Genomic DNA, 16508 nt, shown 5'->3' with positions numbered 1-16508 from the left:
GGAACAGATGACAAATAATTTCAATGATGCAAGCATGTGTCCACATTAATTAAGGCTTTCTAGCAATTGTGAGGTTACATTGGCACTATGGCAACAGCTCACAGCCAAACTGCGTGTCTGGATCCTGACATTTTTCGTACGAGCCGAAGTCTCACAGCACGAAAAGGCAATTAGCCATGAGACGAGCCCCTGCCAGCGTGTGTCAGAGATGCCAATTAAGCTCGGATACTGTGGCAGAAAGACGAACAGTTGTTCTCTTCTGTGATACCACAAAAAGTCTCTTTTTCTCTGATACAGATGATTCAGGTGAGAGGGGAGGAAATAAAGAAATTGAGGATGTATTTGTGTGTCGGCATACCAGATCACACACACACTGAAAGAGTGAAAAAAAAGGATGGAAAAGAGAGTTCATACAGCACACAGTACTGCATCTTTCTCACTTTCATCTCATGTACGTACACCCCCGCCAGTGCACACACACACACACACACACACACACACACACACACAGGAACACACACGCTTAAACCAAACTGCTTTACAGCTTAACTAATGGCGTCACAGATAAAGCGTGTGGAGACCCTCGGCATCATCTGAGAGGAGGAAAGGCTGTCACAGGACAGCCCCATGGTGAGAATGTGAAAGCCCTATTATCGCTTCTTCGGAGGGCTATGCTCTATTTCACACACAGACGACTGCGTGTCTCAGTAGGCAGCGATGTGTGTGAATAGGAGACTCGGTATGTGTACAGTGAAAATGCACACACGTAAACTGCCCACCTGTGGAGATGGTCTTCCTATCAGTGGCAGCAGGGGATGAGAACCACATCCTGTTAACAGTCATTTACATCTAGGACTTCACCATACATTTCACATAATGTTTACTTCACTGTGTGCTACTGTACATAAGGTTTCAAATTAATACTAAAAAAAAAATTCAGCAGCCCCTTTGAGCCGTGCTCTGCTAGCGTATATCAAACATCCTTCTGTATCTCATTTGTAATGCATAAGAAAATACTGAGTCAAGCTTTAGAGCTCCCCATATTGAACCAAATCAAAGCATGAAATCAATCAAGGCAACATCTTTTTACCAGGTAACATATATAAGGTAACGAATAGAAAACTGTTGTATCTGGCAAGGAAGGGAGTCATTGGTTAGTGGTCAGAAATATTAACTGCAGAAGAAAGTCATTATTCAGAAATGGCTACAAGTGTAATCCCTGCCTCCAATTAATTAGACTAGAAATGTCTGACTCAACAGCAGGATGTGAGGACTTCTTGAGAGAGACTGGAAAAACATGAATACAGAATATTTCTACAAATTTTTGTTTTTTGCTTTGGGGGTTTTTGGCCTCCTCCGTATCATGTGTTAATATAAGTACAGTTGTTAAATGTGCACTATTTGTGTATACTACACAGCATATTTGTAAACCCATGGAAAGCATACTGTAAATACATTTTACATGTATGGAATCTTACATGTTATTTTACTTTGGTGTCTTTTAATTGTCAGTTTAATTTAATTTTATTTTTTTATCTTTACATTTCACTTCATTATGATGTAACGTTCCTGTTTGAACTCTATTGTCTCTTTCTGAGCTCTCTTGTTGATGGACATGTGGCTTTTAATGTGTATAACTGCAACGATAGCAGATTGGAAGTCATATAACTAGGATACAAGATGATTATTGGCAAAAAAAGAAATTTGTGCTTCAAAAAATAAATATAATCAAATCAAAGGACGCACACACTGAACTTCCAAGAGCCTCGAGGCATTGAGTTAGACAAACAGGTAGATGGTTTGCTATATAGGCTCAGGATTACAGGTTTGCACTGATAAGCTTGCTGAGAAACATAGCTGCAGATTTTATGCCCGACAACACACTGGAGCAATTACCATGGCTATTCCCAAGAGGTGCCTTCAGGCTCACAGCCAGAGAGAGACACAGAGAAAGAGAGAGAGAGAGAGAGAGGGTGTGAGAGGGAAAGCGGGAGTACATATGTGTACTCTTAGACTTTTCAAACTAATAGGTCTCACCGTGCCACAGGCCACGCAAAGTCTAGAGCGTCCTCTCAACTTAACGGACAGCTCTGTGGGCAAAAAACAAAAAGTCGAGCTGATAGAGACAAACAGGTGTGTGAAAGTACAGAGGCATGTCAGGAGGGAGGGTAAGTGGGCGAAATCTGCGATGGACTGTTGGGATCGAGGGAGCGGAGGGATCAAAGAGCTGCTTTCTCTCCCACGTGTTTCTATATATAGAATTTGTTGACAGGCCAGCTCTCCAGTCTGAAAATGTTCGTACCTGACTGACCTCAGAATGACTGCCGCTATGGAAATGGTCCTCCTGTCACTGATGTCACAAGAGCCTGCTATTACAGGTAAGGCACAAAGAACTCTGGATATCTGAGAGACCAGACTTGCCTGATTATTATTATAAATTACTCCGTTCGCAGTCTGTAAATTTACCAATCACAAAAGAAATTTGAGCCTGAAGAAAAAAATATAATTATGGCAAACGTCACCATGTCTGTGGTGTCTACAGCAGTTCATGTTCCTGTCTATCATCATGCACACGTTGACCGCAGAGGGATTAAAGATGTTGTCAGGCAGCAGCAAACTGTGGCAACAAGTGTTAGTTTCTTACAAGATAATAAAGTTTTTTATCCAAATAAAAACAGAGCCATGTCAGTGATAATAGAGCAAACTCCATGAAGATGAGGACCATGTGATACGGTTGAATGCAAAGATGTTGACTTTCACTTTAATGTTTAAAATAAAAACTTTTGAAAGACTTCCTTTGACGTCTTGATTTTTAATACATATGCCAGTGTGTGTGTGTGTGTGTGTGTGTGTGTGTATGTGACAGACAGAGATACTTACTGCAGCCTGTTGTCTCTTCAGCTTGTCTCTATACTCCTCCAGCTCCTGCAGGTTCAGCTCAGGTGGGAGTTTCTATAATCGCACACAAACAGATACAGACACGCAAACCTTATTGTTTATTTACATCACATCCTCCTACACAGATGAGAGCGCCCGAGACTTTTGCAGACACATCTGCAAACACAGTCTTTAAGACCTTCTTTTATAAAGCAGCACGCTGATTCCAAACATTAGTACAAGTCCCTGCTAGGTGTGTGTCAGACAGAACAGTATTTGAAGTAGAACTGTGGAGGTTCTGGCACTCAGGGCCATAAGAGGGATTTTGTTTATCTTGAGAGAGCTAATCTTCACTCCTCAGTAGGGCGCTATGATTTCCACATTGCGGAAAACATGGACGCAATCGTGGAATTTGATAATAAAAATGGAATCAATTGTAAATCATGGAATACAGTGAAATTTGCCAAAATGTGGATGCAATTTATAAAAATCAGGGTTTTCCCTAAGCGTTTTTTCACAGCGCCTTAGCAGAACAAACAGCAGAAAAACATGCTGAGAGTCTTGTTTTACTGTCATTTACTGGCGCGCTGCTTCTGTCCTCCACTGCTTCTCCGGCTCAGCTCCTCACACACACACACACACACACACACACACACACACCGCAGTGGACACAGTGAACCAGGTGAAGTCGATGACAACTACGCTCATTACTGAAAGTGCAATAAAAGCTTTGCGAGTAAAATGCCAATAAGAGTAATTTATCAAAACACCTGTTCAACAAGCATAAACATGTAGAAAGGTTTTGTCTGTAGCGAATTGTTGTGAACAAGCTAAAACAAAAGCTGTCTGTATGTAATCTAACTGTTTAGCTTAGTTTGCCATAAATCTTAAATGTGTCAAATTCTTGTAAACTTTGCTAGAGAGAGGAGGGCAGAGGACAGGAGGAAGGACTGATACTGACTGATGTCTGTGTTCTTCATTCTTTCTTAACTTCACTCAGTATTTTGATGTCAGGAATGTTATATTTCATTTTATGGAAATTTTAGATTTGTTTCCAGTGAGAAATCATTCAATTTATGTAGTGACTTTGCTGTTGCTCCTCTAGAAACAATATTGAGTTATATTGGAAAATATAAATCAATTCTAATCCTGTTCTGAATTTATTCTTTTTTTAAGAATAGTAATTCAAAAAACCCAATTCTTTAGTAATGAAAAAGAACCAGTAAGAGTATGAATCAGGCCGATAAGGGTTTGGATAAGATAAAGATGAAAAATCCTAATGATACTCATCCCTACAGCTGACTGAGCAAATCACTGTTCAAATCCCTTCATAAGTCTCATTTCACTGATGTTATTTTGTGATTATTATTTGTTATGACACACAGACGATTACTCATAAAAATGTGAAGCTTTCTTTGATTAAAAAATAGTGCAATGTTGTGTTGCATCACTACAAATTCACTGATATATATTCATTTCATTCAATGTATGGTTAAATTTTGGATACTTTCTCATTGAAATGTTGAAATTTTATTCATCCACCACATGATTAAGACGCTCTTTCTAATGACAAAATGTGCTTAAATCGTAAAGCACAAAATTCAGAAAAAACATGGAATTTGGGAAAAAAATTTCATTGAATCTGGAAAAAATCCAACCACATTTCAAAGGGCCCTACCTGAGCATCTTAATTTTTCAAACATATCTCGCTCGGCGTTTCAAGGAGATTACGCCGGTTTCACCGGTGTGACTGAAGATAGCTAGCTTATCCTCCATTCAAAAAAACAAAAAGAATTTGCTCAATAAATACACTTTGCCAGATCATAAGTCAGATTAGTGAAGAAGGTAGAGGGCGTTATTTAGTAAACAGCAAACAAACTCTGCAAGGGAAAAGGAGATATTGCAAATCCATGGCCCAAAGGATTATAGGTAATTACTTTCCCCTTGACTGAGAGTCTCATTTCAGATGGTGTAGCAATACCAAGATAAATCTAATGAGATTTCACACCCTTCTTCTGTTGAGCGGATGCAATCCATCAATCTGGATGTCAATGGTAGGCGTGCAGCTCAGCAGAAGCGTAAGAGACAGCTGCTCAGGTGAGAAAGAGCTTTAACTCTGCCAGTCAGATGGGGTTCAAAGAACAGGAAACCATATTTATACACATGAGGAATGCAATATTGCTGTTATCAGAAACACTCAAATGTGGTGGGTTTGATGGAATTATTATAGTATTGAGGGGGTGCGTGGGAACTTGGGATCGAGTCTCTTGTCTTCATTTTACAGGTGAGTGGTGCTCATTCGGTCAATAACGCAAGCGTACGCTCATTCAAACACAGCGTATCTGACCTCCAGCTCGTGCTGCACCATGTCAAAGGAGTCGTTGGAGAAGTAGACCTCCTCGATGCTGTCGATGATCTCCTGCTCCGCCTGAGGGTCAATCGGCTGCTCCCTCAGCTCCCGCAACTCCTCCTGAAAGAGAGAGAATTTAAAAAATGTTCTTGAAGTAAGCAATTTAAAAAGTTCCAGGGACATAAACAGAAAAGGTCCAAAACAGCGAGTTACATCACTTACCAAGTAATGAAAACAACAAACAAAAAATATCAAGAGATGTACATCAGCCCAAAGAGATAAGAGAATAAAAAGAGGCAAGATGCCAAGGGAGAGAACAATAAAGGGAGGAGAGATAGGATTAGAGGAACAAGAAGTAAAGACGAGGGCAAGGGTGAAGGACAAAGTGAGGAGAGGACAGCATTAAAATGAGATAGAGAACACGGGGCGAAGAGAGGGGAAGTGGAGGTGAGGAGTGGGGGGAAAAAAAGAGGAGGAGAAAACATTAATTGCAGAGTTTGGGAGAGGATTGCAGCTTGTTTCGTTGGAGGGATGTCATGGGGGATGGCGAGAAGTCTTAAGAGGAAAGAAAAGAAGAAATGAATGACTGAAAAAACACAACAGAGATTCCCCTTCAGAACGTCTCTGAGAAACATCAGAGCCGTATTGATTAACGTGTGATGGTCCATCGAGGCTTATTGCTGCAATGAGTTTTTTAGATGAAGAGTTTTAAGCCCATATCCCATCTGACTGCGTTAATGAGCGGAGATGTAGTCAGAGGTCAATAAAAGAGTGTGATGTCATGACTCTGTCAGTGGTTTACACATAGGAAAAGCTGGTGAACAACAAATTAAAGTATACAGGACTACAACTGTGTCGAAATCCCTCCCTATTTAGTATATGGTGCACTATATTTACCCTCCACTGTTTTATTTGGGTGTCAGAATTTTGAGAGTGAAATTTATGCTAACAAATTTATGCTAACAAATTTATGCTAACAATCCCACAATTACTGTTGGACGACGCAAGTGTTGACAAAATGACAGTGAATGTCTATAGAGTAAAAAACACCAGCCAAAGTACTGGACAAATTCAAATTGTGACTTAATGGCGGTACTAGATGATAAGTCAGGGGATCATATAAGTTACTGCAGCTCATCCTTAGGAGAACATGGATGTGTGTACCAACTTTCATGGCAATAAATTCAATTGTTGTTTTTGTTGCTTTTAAGACCTCATGGTGGCGCTAGAGCAAAAGTCGAGGGATCACCAAAGTTATTAGGATACATAATCTGGAAACCATGGATGTCCAAATTTTGCGCTAAACCATCAGGCATGTGTTGAGATTTATTTCACAGCATAAATGGAAACTTTGACCAGCTGGTGGCGCTAGAGGAAAAGGTTGGGGATCACCAAAAAATAATTAGGATTCATCCTCTGGACACTATGAATATCTGTGCCAATTTTCATGGCAATCACTCAAATAGTTGTCAAGACATTTCACTTAAAGCCAAAAAAAGTCAACTTGCTGGTGGCGCTAAAGGTAAAGTCAGGGGATCACCAAAGTCAGAGGGATTTATCCTCTGGGGCCCATGAATGTCTGCACACAGTTTCATGGCAACCCATCCAGTAGTGGCTGAGACATTTTAATAAAAGATGGCGGACCAACCAACAGACCGACATTTCCATCCATAGAGCTATGCTACTAGCGTGGCTAAAAATCTTATTCTATTCTTTAAAAATTTTCCTATAAAAATCCTATAGTACATACAAAATGACACCCTATATGACTTCATAGATGCCGTGAGTGAAAGTCCTTTTATAAGTTAATGCTGAGTCTATATTTTTGCTTTTTGTGGGATCAATACATTGAGGGATCAGCACATTCAAGTATAATGGAACTAAAAATAGATTGAAGGCATGGCATGGAGGATGGATGAGGAATTATGGGATAAATGCAATCCATAGACGCCCCCCACACACCCTGACCCTCATTCATCCATATCCCATTAAAAAAATATATAGAATCCTCCACACATCATCTCATATAGACTTCATGAGATAGCAGACGCTGATCAAGAAAACCTGTACACACCTGCCTGGCCACAAATATTTTCCCCAGCTACTATCAGCAAGAAGTGTGCAGAAAGGCAACAAAGTGTGCCAGCCATTTCACTGAATCTGCATCTGTGGGTTGCGAGTGTGTTTTGCTGAGCGACATTTATAAGAGGCAACGCCATTGTGAGTTTGCAGTAAAATACAGCCTCATTTAATTCAATTATATGAACAGAATCCCTTTTATACTGTATATAAAATTTATACAGTGCAATTGGGTGGATGTAAATGAAGCGTTAAAATGTGTATGAATGCCTGCGTGAGCCGTGCACGTCACCATGTATGAATCAGGTAAAGGAGTGAGCAGGAGCCCTGAGAGAAATGTGTGGGCGGGTGTGTGTGTGTGTGTGTGTGTGTGTGTGTGCGTGTGAGATTGAAAAGGAGGGGTAGAGGTAGGAGATCGCGCTCTGCCATCAAAACGGTGGGTGGGAAATCAGCTCAAATGAGAGGGAGAGCGAAAGGGGGAGGGGGAATGAGGCGGATGACTCATTGGTATAGTGAAAGTTAGAAGGGGAAAGAAAAAGACGGAGGAATGAGTGAAGCGAAAGAGAATGATGCGCGTCTCCTGTGAAGCCACTACAGCACGGTTAGAGCGATTCTTTCTTCCTGCCTCAGTCTCCCACCTGCAGTGACACACAAAACTCTAAACATCTTTAAGTGAATGACTCATTGACAGGCTACTGCAGGTTAAATAATTCCCTTTCCTTGCCTGCCGCTGCGCAGGCACAAAACAAAACAGACGCCCCTGTGCCCCACGTGTGAAACCCAATATCAGCCGCTGTGAGGGCTTTGATCAAATTTCACTTTGAAGGATGAGGGACAAACAAAACATCCTTCATCCCCTCCGCAAATTAATGAATTGCTCGTCTCGTCGCGGAAATTAGACACCTATTTGCATCCAAAGTGCGGGACGTTGAGCGAGCCTTATCAGAGAATCAAAGTGGATATTCTTCTGGAGTGCTCATTGAATGTGGAAAATCAAGCGCAGGAGGGAAAAAAAAAAAAAAAAAAGGGCGCTCAACAACGCGAGGGGCCCTGATAAAACAAAAGGCTGAATAAACAACGGGAGGTTTGTGGAAAATCCTGGGAGACACAGCGAGAGAAAGTAGGTGGAGTGAGGAAGACTGAGACGAGGGCCAATTATTTCCACTGTGGAATCATTCATTAGAAGAACGAATCAAAACCTTCTCATTGTCATCAAGTGTTGAATATTTATGTAAGCCTAACTGCTCCTAACCAAGGGTTTAACGCTGTTGTTTTCCGGGACATTAGGATGCAATCACGTCCAACAGCAATATACAGGCTGCTGCATTAAATTATAGCTTTGTAGTATGTGATTATTGTTATACCTTAATGCTCGTTCCCCATTGTGTTCACAGAGAAAAGTGCACGGGCTGTCTGCAGCTGTGATGCCATGAAGATATTGTGATATTGTGAAAAGAAGCTTCTAAAATACTTTAAATTGCTCAGATTAACATTATATGAGTGGAAAAAACCTGCCACCTTAGGCTATAACACATGTGAACGGTCAAAATGATAGTCTGTGTGAACTAATGACAGATTATCACAGCTTCAGCCCCAGTCTCTATCTTCAGAAAATATATCTTAGTGGAGGTACTCACTCAGCCAATCACAAGGGACCTACATGATGGGTAAAGTGAGGGTGACCCCTGCTGGTGGGAAACGGTAACTGCATGGAGCTAAAGTATTAACAGCATGTGTATTCACGCCTCAGGGAAAGTGTAGCCTCCAGGAAAAAACCTGCTGTGCCCAACATTTCCCTCAAGAGCTTCAAAATTAAATTAAACATTTATCTTTAATGTTACACGGCATCAAACACACTGTGTACGTGCTTGTTCCTGAGCATCACTCTTACATTGAGTTACATTTAGTGCTGACACTGACGATTATTTTTATTATCAATGATTCGTCTGAAGATTCTTTATTAGATTAATCGATTAACTGTTTAGACTATCAAAATTAATGAAAAATACAATTTCAAAATTTCTCACAGACCAAGGTGGAATCTTTGAATTTTTTGATTTGTTTGACCAAAAGTCCAAAACCCAAAGATATTCAATTAAAATGAAATATGACATGAAGAAAAGCAGTAAATCCTCACATTGGTGGTCAGAACCAACACATTTTTGTTTGAAAAATGACTAATTGACCATTAAAATAGTTTCAGCTCTACTTAGTATATATTTGTGAAATAATCAGGTCCAAGATGCCATTTTTGTGCCTGCATCATTAAATCAACTAGCAAGAGCAGACATCTTGTGCATCACTATTCACTGGAAGTCAGTCTGACATAGTCCACATCTAGAAGAAAAGAAAAAGTCTTGCTGATTTAAGCCATGCTTTGCCAGACACATTTGACTATAATGATGGAAACCATCAAAGTCTCGATAGTGTCGACAAGGTTCAGAGAGATAACTGTGCCAAAACACCTACAGAGAAAAAATTGACTCACAGAGGGACAACAGTTCTGAACAAAAAGGATTGGAAGGGGAAAAAAGGTTTGTTTGGTTTTTTTGTTTGTTTGTTTGTTTGTTTTTAATGGGAACCAACAAAGTAGCTTATACAATCACAGGAACCTGGAGAGATTAACAAAAGGAACAAAAACATCAAAAATAGTCTGGAGCCATTTGAATAAAAAACAATAAAATAAAAATCTGCCAAGGTTGCAGGTTGTATATAAAGGTTTGATGCAAATAGCTTAATATCTTATAATTATGTTTGACATGAAATAACATAAACTGTTTCTATATATCTCCATCATTAGCCAACTTCCTTTTTATCATAATATTTGAGATGAAATCACTCTGTAAACTTGAATAAGGTCAAACCTAGATTAGATTTAGGACCTGGCTCATTGCAGCACAGATTTACATTTTAATGTCCAAAGGACATTAAGTACACAGCAGCAGGTGAACAAGAGGGATCCATTTTGTTATGGTTTCCCTGAAGGTAAACTGCTGCTACAGCCAAGAGTCTGATCTCTGGACGCTCACATAACCAGCCTGACATCTGTGGGAGGAACCCAATCAAATGTTCCACCTCAGCAGCTAGGCTATATAGAGTAACACTACATAACAGAGACTCTATTACACATTTAACAGCGGCCATTTAAATGGCAATCACCCAACCAGGACAAGCAGGTACGTCTACTGAAGTTGCCTTTATAAGCACAAGGTTGTTGGTCTAAAATTGGACAACAGCCTGATTTTGACAACTACCAGAACACAGGTGTTAACTTGCTCTGTTAAAAATCAGCGCATGGTTGCATGCCTTAATATAAATAAGTAGCTACACAGTTTGTGTTTAATAGAGTCTGTGAGTTTTATGGCTGAACTGTATTATAGACTAAAGAGGTCAAAAGTCCAGCAACACTTGTAGTATACAGAACAACTTTATTGTTACACTTGTCGGCTTGTAGCTTATGATCCTGAGGAAGGCCACAAGCTGAAACGTGTTGGTCTAACAATAAAGTTGTTCTATATATTACAGGAGTTGCTGGAGTTTTGACCTCTTTGGACTTTTTTCCTTTCTCTGTGCACCTTGGAAGTAGGTGAAGTTGTGCCAGAAACCCCTACTGAACTGTATTATAGACTAATGAAGAAGGGCTGGACAGTATACTGTTTGGATACAGTATTTATCCATTATTCCATTAATAATTTCATTGTTCAACCTATAAAATGTGAAAAAAACAGTATTTAAAAAAGACTCCTATCACAAATTTCCAGACCCCAAGGCGATATTATGAAGTGGGAGCTGGGAAGCTTGACTGCTATAGTTTTTCACAGAAAAGTTCAATTCAATTCTTAAAATGATCTATTCTTTCTATCTCATTGAAAAATCCAGAATCAATGAATATGCAAATAATTTTTCACTGCTGGACACAAGATGTCTTTAACTGAAAAGTCTGTTCTCACTGTATGTGCACTAGAGGCTTCAACTTTCCACATCACACTTGTGTCACTTGTATATTGGACCACAACTAGCTCCGAGCTCACTGTGATGTCACAAATCATGCTGGTGAAAACAGCTGTCTAGTGTCAAAATCTGCACAGCGAAGGTCAAACATCAAAGTGAAGAAACAATAAAGCAAAACATATTTTTGTTCGGAGGTGGCCTTTAATAATTACTTAAATGATTACTTGATTATCAAAATTACTGCTGATTAATTTCACATCAATCAACTAAATTATTTACTGCTTCAACACTACATTGAGCCTTGTGCACATGTCAACCTAGTGTGATTCTACTGGCCTTCCCACACACTCACAAACCTACAAAATCCTAATTAACAGCTGCAAGCTAAATGTGCTCATCTTTCCCTGCTTATTACTCAAACTCTATCAAACCCCGAAGTCATGTCCACATGTTGACACGACAGCATCATTTGTCAATCCTCCCCGGCAACAGCTTTCCCCCCCTGCAGTGAGCCAGATGTTGCTGTCAGCTCCTGGAGGATGATAAATGATCTGAATCATGCCCAGTGTGGTTGCAAACACATGAAGCAGTAAGTATGTATAAGAAATACACACGCATAGTCGAGCACATTGGTCTCACTCTCTTACACAAAGCACTGTTCCCCACAGTAGCAGAGGGCACGGCATATTGAGAGGATTATTCACATTTCAATCAACAAGGACGGTAGGTTTCAGTGTATATAAAGCCTGGCCTGTGTGGATCATATTTCACTTTTCCTGAAAGCTGAAAGGCCAAGCAGCAAAGCACATTATCATCAAATAATAAGCCCTGTGTTTTGATTGAACACACAAATAGGCAGGTGTTTGCAGTACACACAGAAGACTCAATTCAGGAGTGACGTGTATATGATCCAGACACTTCAAATCCATACTGTCTCTGTCAAAACCTTCCCATCTTCCTATACTAGACTGCCTCATAAGACATAAGCCAAAAACAACAGATGTGATGGGATTCACAGTAATGCCCTGGGAGCATAACTCCAGCATGGACAAAGGTTGGGCGTTTCCGGCCTAAAGCGGGGTGTTTGATTACTGCATATCCAGTTTGGCCACATCAACTGATACCAATCTGAAAGCTAGAGGGAGACCTTCCTCCCATGAAAAGAGACTAATCTTTCTTTCAGTCGGGCTCCAATTGCACCTGAAGAATACAGGGCTCCTTATCATATCTAAGCCTGATCTGCGATGGTTTTCTGGAATAACAGGTCTGACAACAACCTTACAACAATCAATATGATACACTGACTGACCTCAAATGATTAAGTTGTTATATAATGTCATTGTTGTGGATATTATGAGGCTGTATTTAGTGTTTATTGTTACAATAACACCAAGCACCGGCCCTGATTTTGAACAAAAAAAAAAACATTGTTATGAGCCTTTGTAAAAGAGACAGCTTGTGTTTATTAGGGCTGTAGTCTGCTGGTTGACTGGTTGATTAGTTGGTCGATATGCTGGCCAAAAAAAATACTTTTTAATATTTGATCGACAGTGTTTGGGAGTCTCTGTGCAGCGCTGTTCAGGTACGGGAGTCAACCTCTGTCGTTGCCTGGGAAACTATTGGTAGCGTAGCTCCGTTAAGGAGTATGTTTGCATAGCGAGTGGGAAAGAGCGAGGGGCAGAGAAGTGACGGTGGATGCGAGCGGGGCAGAGGAAAAGGTTAGTAGTAAGTTGTCAGTACAGTACAGTCAGTTAATAAATGCTAAAAAGTCACGTCTGTTGTTTCCTCAAATGCTGGAAAAGTAAAGGGGGTTAGGTCCAAAGTTAGCAACAATGGGTTAGCCTAACCTGAAGATACAAAACAGAGAAATACAGCACAGAGAAATGTGTGGCTGCCGAGTTTACCCCCCCCCCCCACCCCCGCACGCGACTAATCGATTAGTTAAAGATTATGTACGATTTTAGTCGACCAAGATGTTCTGTGGTTGACTACAGCTCTAGTGTTTATCACACACAGCCGGCTTTTTCTTTTCTTGTGACAACAGAGCTTATGAGATAAACAGCAGATTGAAAGATATTTTTCAAAATTCAGTTTCACAACTGTCACAGATGGACTGATAGAAACTTCCTTTTTCAGTCTTATCTTTTGCGGAATTTTTCAGCCTGCCTGGCAAATACTCATATGGTAAAATCACTCATATATATTCAGTGTTCAGGCCAAACTAGGGTGACAATCAAAACAATCGTCATCATCATGAAAGCCAAGTCTTTAGAAAGAGGGAAATTAAAACATCTGGTTGTATCAAAGAGGCTGATATCACGCTGCACTGTGAATAAATGGAGTTGATCACCTTCCAAATTGTACTATAGAAATAGAAGGTCGTCACTACAAGGCAAAGTCACAGCAAAGACAGCAACTAGCAGAGCATTGAGGTGTGACTAAGTAAGTGACTATACGTTATATAGAGTCACTCTGTTGAGCCGCTCCATCCGCTCTTGACAAATTGAATTTGTACATCTGGCTAACGACAACTGCTTCCTGTGACTAAGCATGACTGATTGTATTTTCGAATGCTGCCATGCCAAAATGCTAAAATACCATTACAGCAAACAATATTTCACACTTGGGGGGGTTAGGATTGATGTAAGTGAGTCTTTAAGTCAGTGGCCCTCAAAGTAGGGTCCGGGGACCCTCCAGGGGTCCTTGAGGGGGTTCCAGTAGGTCCCCAGCAAAAAAGTGAAATTATTTATTTTCACTATCATTCCATCCATAAGTAACACAATGACTATTTTGGTCATGGGTTTCATACACTTTCTGTAATAAATCATCTAAAAGCAAAAATCTTATCAGTTGGGGGACCCTGGGACAAAATCTTATCAAATGGGGATCCGTGGTCTACTACTAATGCCATTTACATGTACAGGAAGCATAAAAATTGAAATGTAGTGCATGGTGGACAAGGCACTGACACATAAATTACGCGATAAGTTTGGTTAGATTCTAAAGCCATCCTGACATAATTCAACCTTGTTGTGTCACTACTATCAGATAGAAGATAACACTTCAGAAATTGCATTTATAAATCTGAAGTTTGTTGATTTTCTTGTGTACTGTATGATGAGAATAGCTACTATTTACCTTGCTACACAATGAAAACAGGTCAACATAGGACAGGTAGCCTTTACTATCACCTATTTGAACTACTTGAGTCTGGTCAAGTTTTATTATAATGAGGCAGGTTTTTACAGTATAAACAGCCCAGATGCGCAGTGAAATAAACAGCTGCAGTTTCATTCCTTTCGTGAAGTTTACCTTGCTCGGGATCCTCAGGTTCTCCACAGGACTGAGGTCTGCCATGCTCTCTTGGGGGCTTTTCAGACCCTGTCAAGATAAGATTCACTGTCAAACTTCAATAGACCCCAAAATTCATGTAAAATTAGGCTGTTTTTAGTTGCAACCTGTTCCTGCTGTCACACACAGCAAAAAGTGGAACCGACGGGCAGATTAATGAAAGCGATATCCTTTATTGTGTTCAGTCTAACCTTACTGCAGTGCAAACTGACAACTTCCCTAACCGCCCACTTTCCACTGTTGAGCCCTGTTGTTGTGGTTGTTTAATAATAAACTCTCTCTGCTAGGGCGTGAAAACAGCTGCCCATACACGTGTTTTCTTTTACTGAAGTAAAAAAAAGGGTCGTAGCTGTGGTGTCGCCGTTTAAAACCCACCGTTACACCTGCTAAATGTGCCCTTTGATGAGCTAACTACACGATGAGCTGTCAAATTAGCCAGTTAGCTTAGCTAGCTGTAAGATACAAGCGACAGGCAGTCTGCAGTTTCTGTAGCGTCGCTTGTCTCACCTGCCGGGCCATAAGAGACTTGATCTTCTGCATCGTGAATCCAAAATATGTCCAGTGGGCAAATAAATGAGTTTAAGTTACAGTCGTGTTTTGATGTCAACGACGCGCCTCCATCACTACGAGAGGGAAGCCATAGTTGATCGTCACGTGACTGGTACAACGGGAGACGGGGAATTCCAAAGTATCCTGGGAAATGTCGTTTTTTTGATCATCAGGCGTGCCTGACACCTTATTTGTCAGAATCTCACATTTTTAAAAACTGAAAATATTTGGATGAACTTGAAAGTAGCCTACATGTTGTTCTGAATATACAGTATGTATATGTATTGTATATTCAGATATGTAATGATTGCATGATTTAAAAAAGGCCTAAAAACCTTAATGTTGTGTTTTGTATGTTTTTGATGCTGTACCACTTTGAGATTCACTACAAATGAAAGGTGTGGTTTAAATTAAATGTATTTTCATATATATTTAATTTACACCACACTTTTATATATCTAACATTATAAGGTAGTGTAGAAAAAGTAGTGTAAAGCATGAACATTGTGATATGTGTATTGCTATCATACACCACTTGATGGTAGTATTAACATCATAGAATAAAATAGAACATCTTATTAGGCAGCAATGGTTACTCTGCCTTCATAAGAAGATGTTACTTGATCAGGTGAGATATTATGACGTGGCACAGTAGTAAAAGCACAGATGTTGCAAATAATAAAAAATGAATGATTACTGGATTTAGCTGCTTTCATTTCAGTGTCCTGAAAATATGCGTGTGATGTCATTATGACAAGTCAAAAGGTCTTCTGTGAAAAAGACCTATAGTAGCAAATAAATCAAATAATATCATGGCAACCCCAACCCACTCCCCATCAAATTATACTGCAGTTACCTTGATTCATTCCATTACATCGTTATATCTATATAGTGGTGCAATGTAACTCAGTATATTTACTCACTAGTGTACTCTAGAGTACTTTACACAATTATTTACTTTTAATGCTGATTTCTACTTATACTACTCTACATTTTAGAGGGAAATATTGTATTTTTCACTCCACTACATTTATTTACATACAGCTATTTACAAGTTATTTTGCAGATATTTTTTACATATTATCTTCTTATAAAATATGATGCATGGTTATAGATAAAACCGTCTAACAATAATAAAAAAATAAAAATGCTGCTTACATTCTGATGCACTGATAATGATAATCCAATAATGTAATATGATATAATGTCATAATATATCGTACAGCAGTTTCTCAGCATAATAAATACTTGTACTTTTAATACTTAAAGCACATTAGTATTATCAGTAAACTGGGTATGGACAGTTTACTATTTAAGTCAGACTTTCACTCGTCATGGAGCATTTTCACTT

The 16508-nt window shown here is 39.6% G+C and overlaps 1 protein-coding gene across 2 annotated transcripts in view; it reads right to left on the bottom strand.

Annotated features, from left to right (window-relative positions):
• The window catches only part of vps50 (VPS50 EARP/GARPII complex subunit), a 112069-nt gene extending 96796 nt beyond the window's left edge, over window positions 1-15273 (bottom strand). For both annotated transcript variants that reach the window (XM_067611207.1, XM_067611206.1), the window contains exons 1-4: window positions 15116-15273; window positions 14570-14638; window positions 5225-5347; window positions 2881-2952 (exon numbers count right to left, since the gene is read on the bottom strand). In XM_067611207.1, coding sequence (XP_067467308.1) covers window positions 2881-2952; window positions 5225-5347; window positions 14570-14638; window positions 15116-15148 — 297 coding nt within the window. In that variant the 5' untranslated portion in view covers window positions 15149-15273. The remainder of the gene's footprint in view (window positions 1-2880; window positions 2953-5224; window positions 5348-14569; window positions 14639-15115) is intronic.
• Between the last annotated feature and the right edge of the window lie 1235 nt (window positions 15274-16508).

This window comes from Thunnus thynnus, chromosome 15 (genome assembly GCF_963924715.1).
Source record: "Thunnus thynnus chromosome 15, fThuThy2.1, whole genome shotgun sequence".
Lineage (NCBI taxonomy): Eukaryota > Metazoa > Chordata > Actinopteri > Scombriformes > Scombridae > Thunnus > Thunnus thynnus.
The sequence above is the reverse complement of the archived record's forward strand: the minus strand, read 5'-3'. Positions and strand labels throughout refer to the sequence as shown.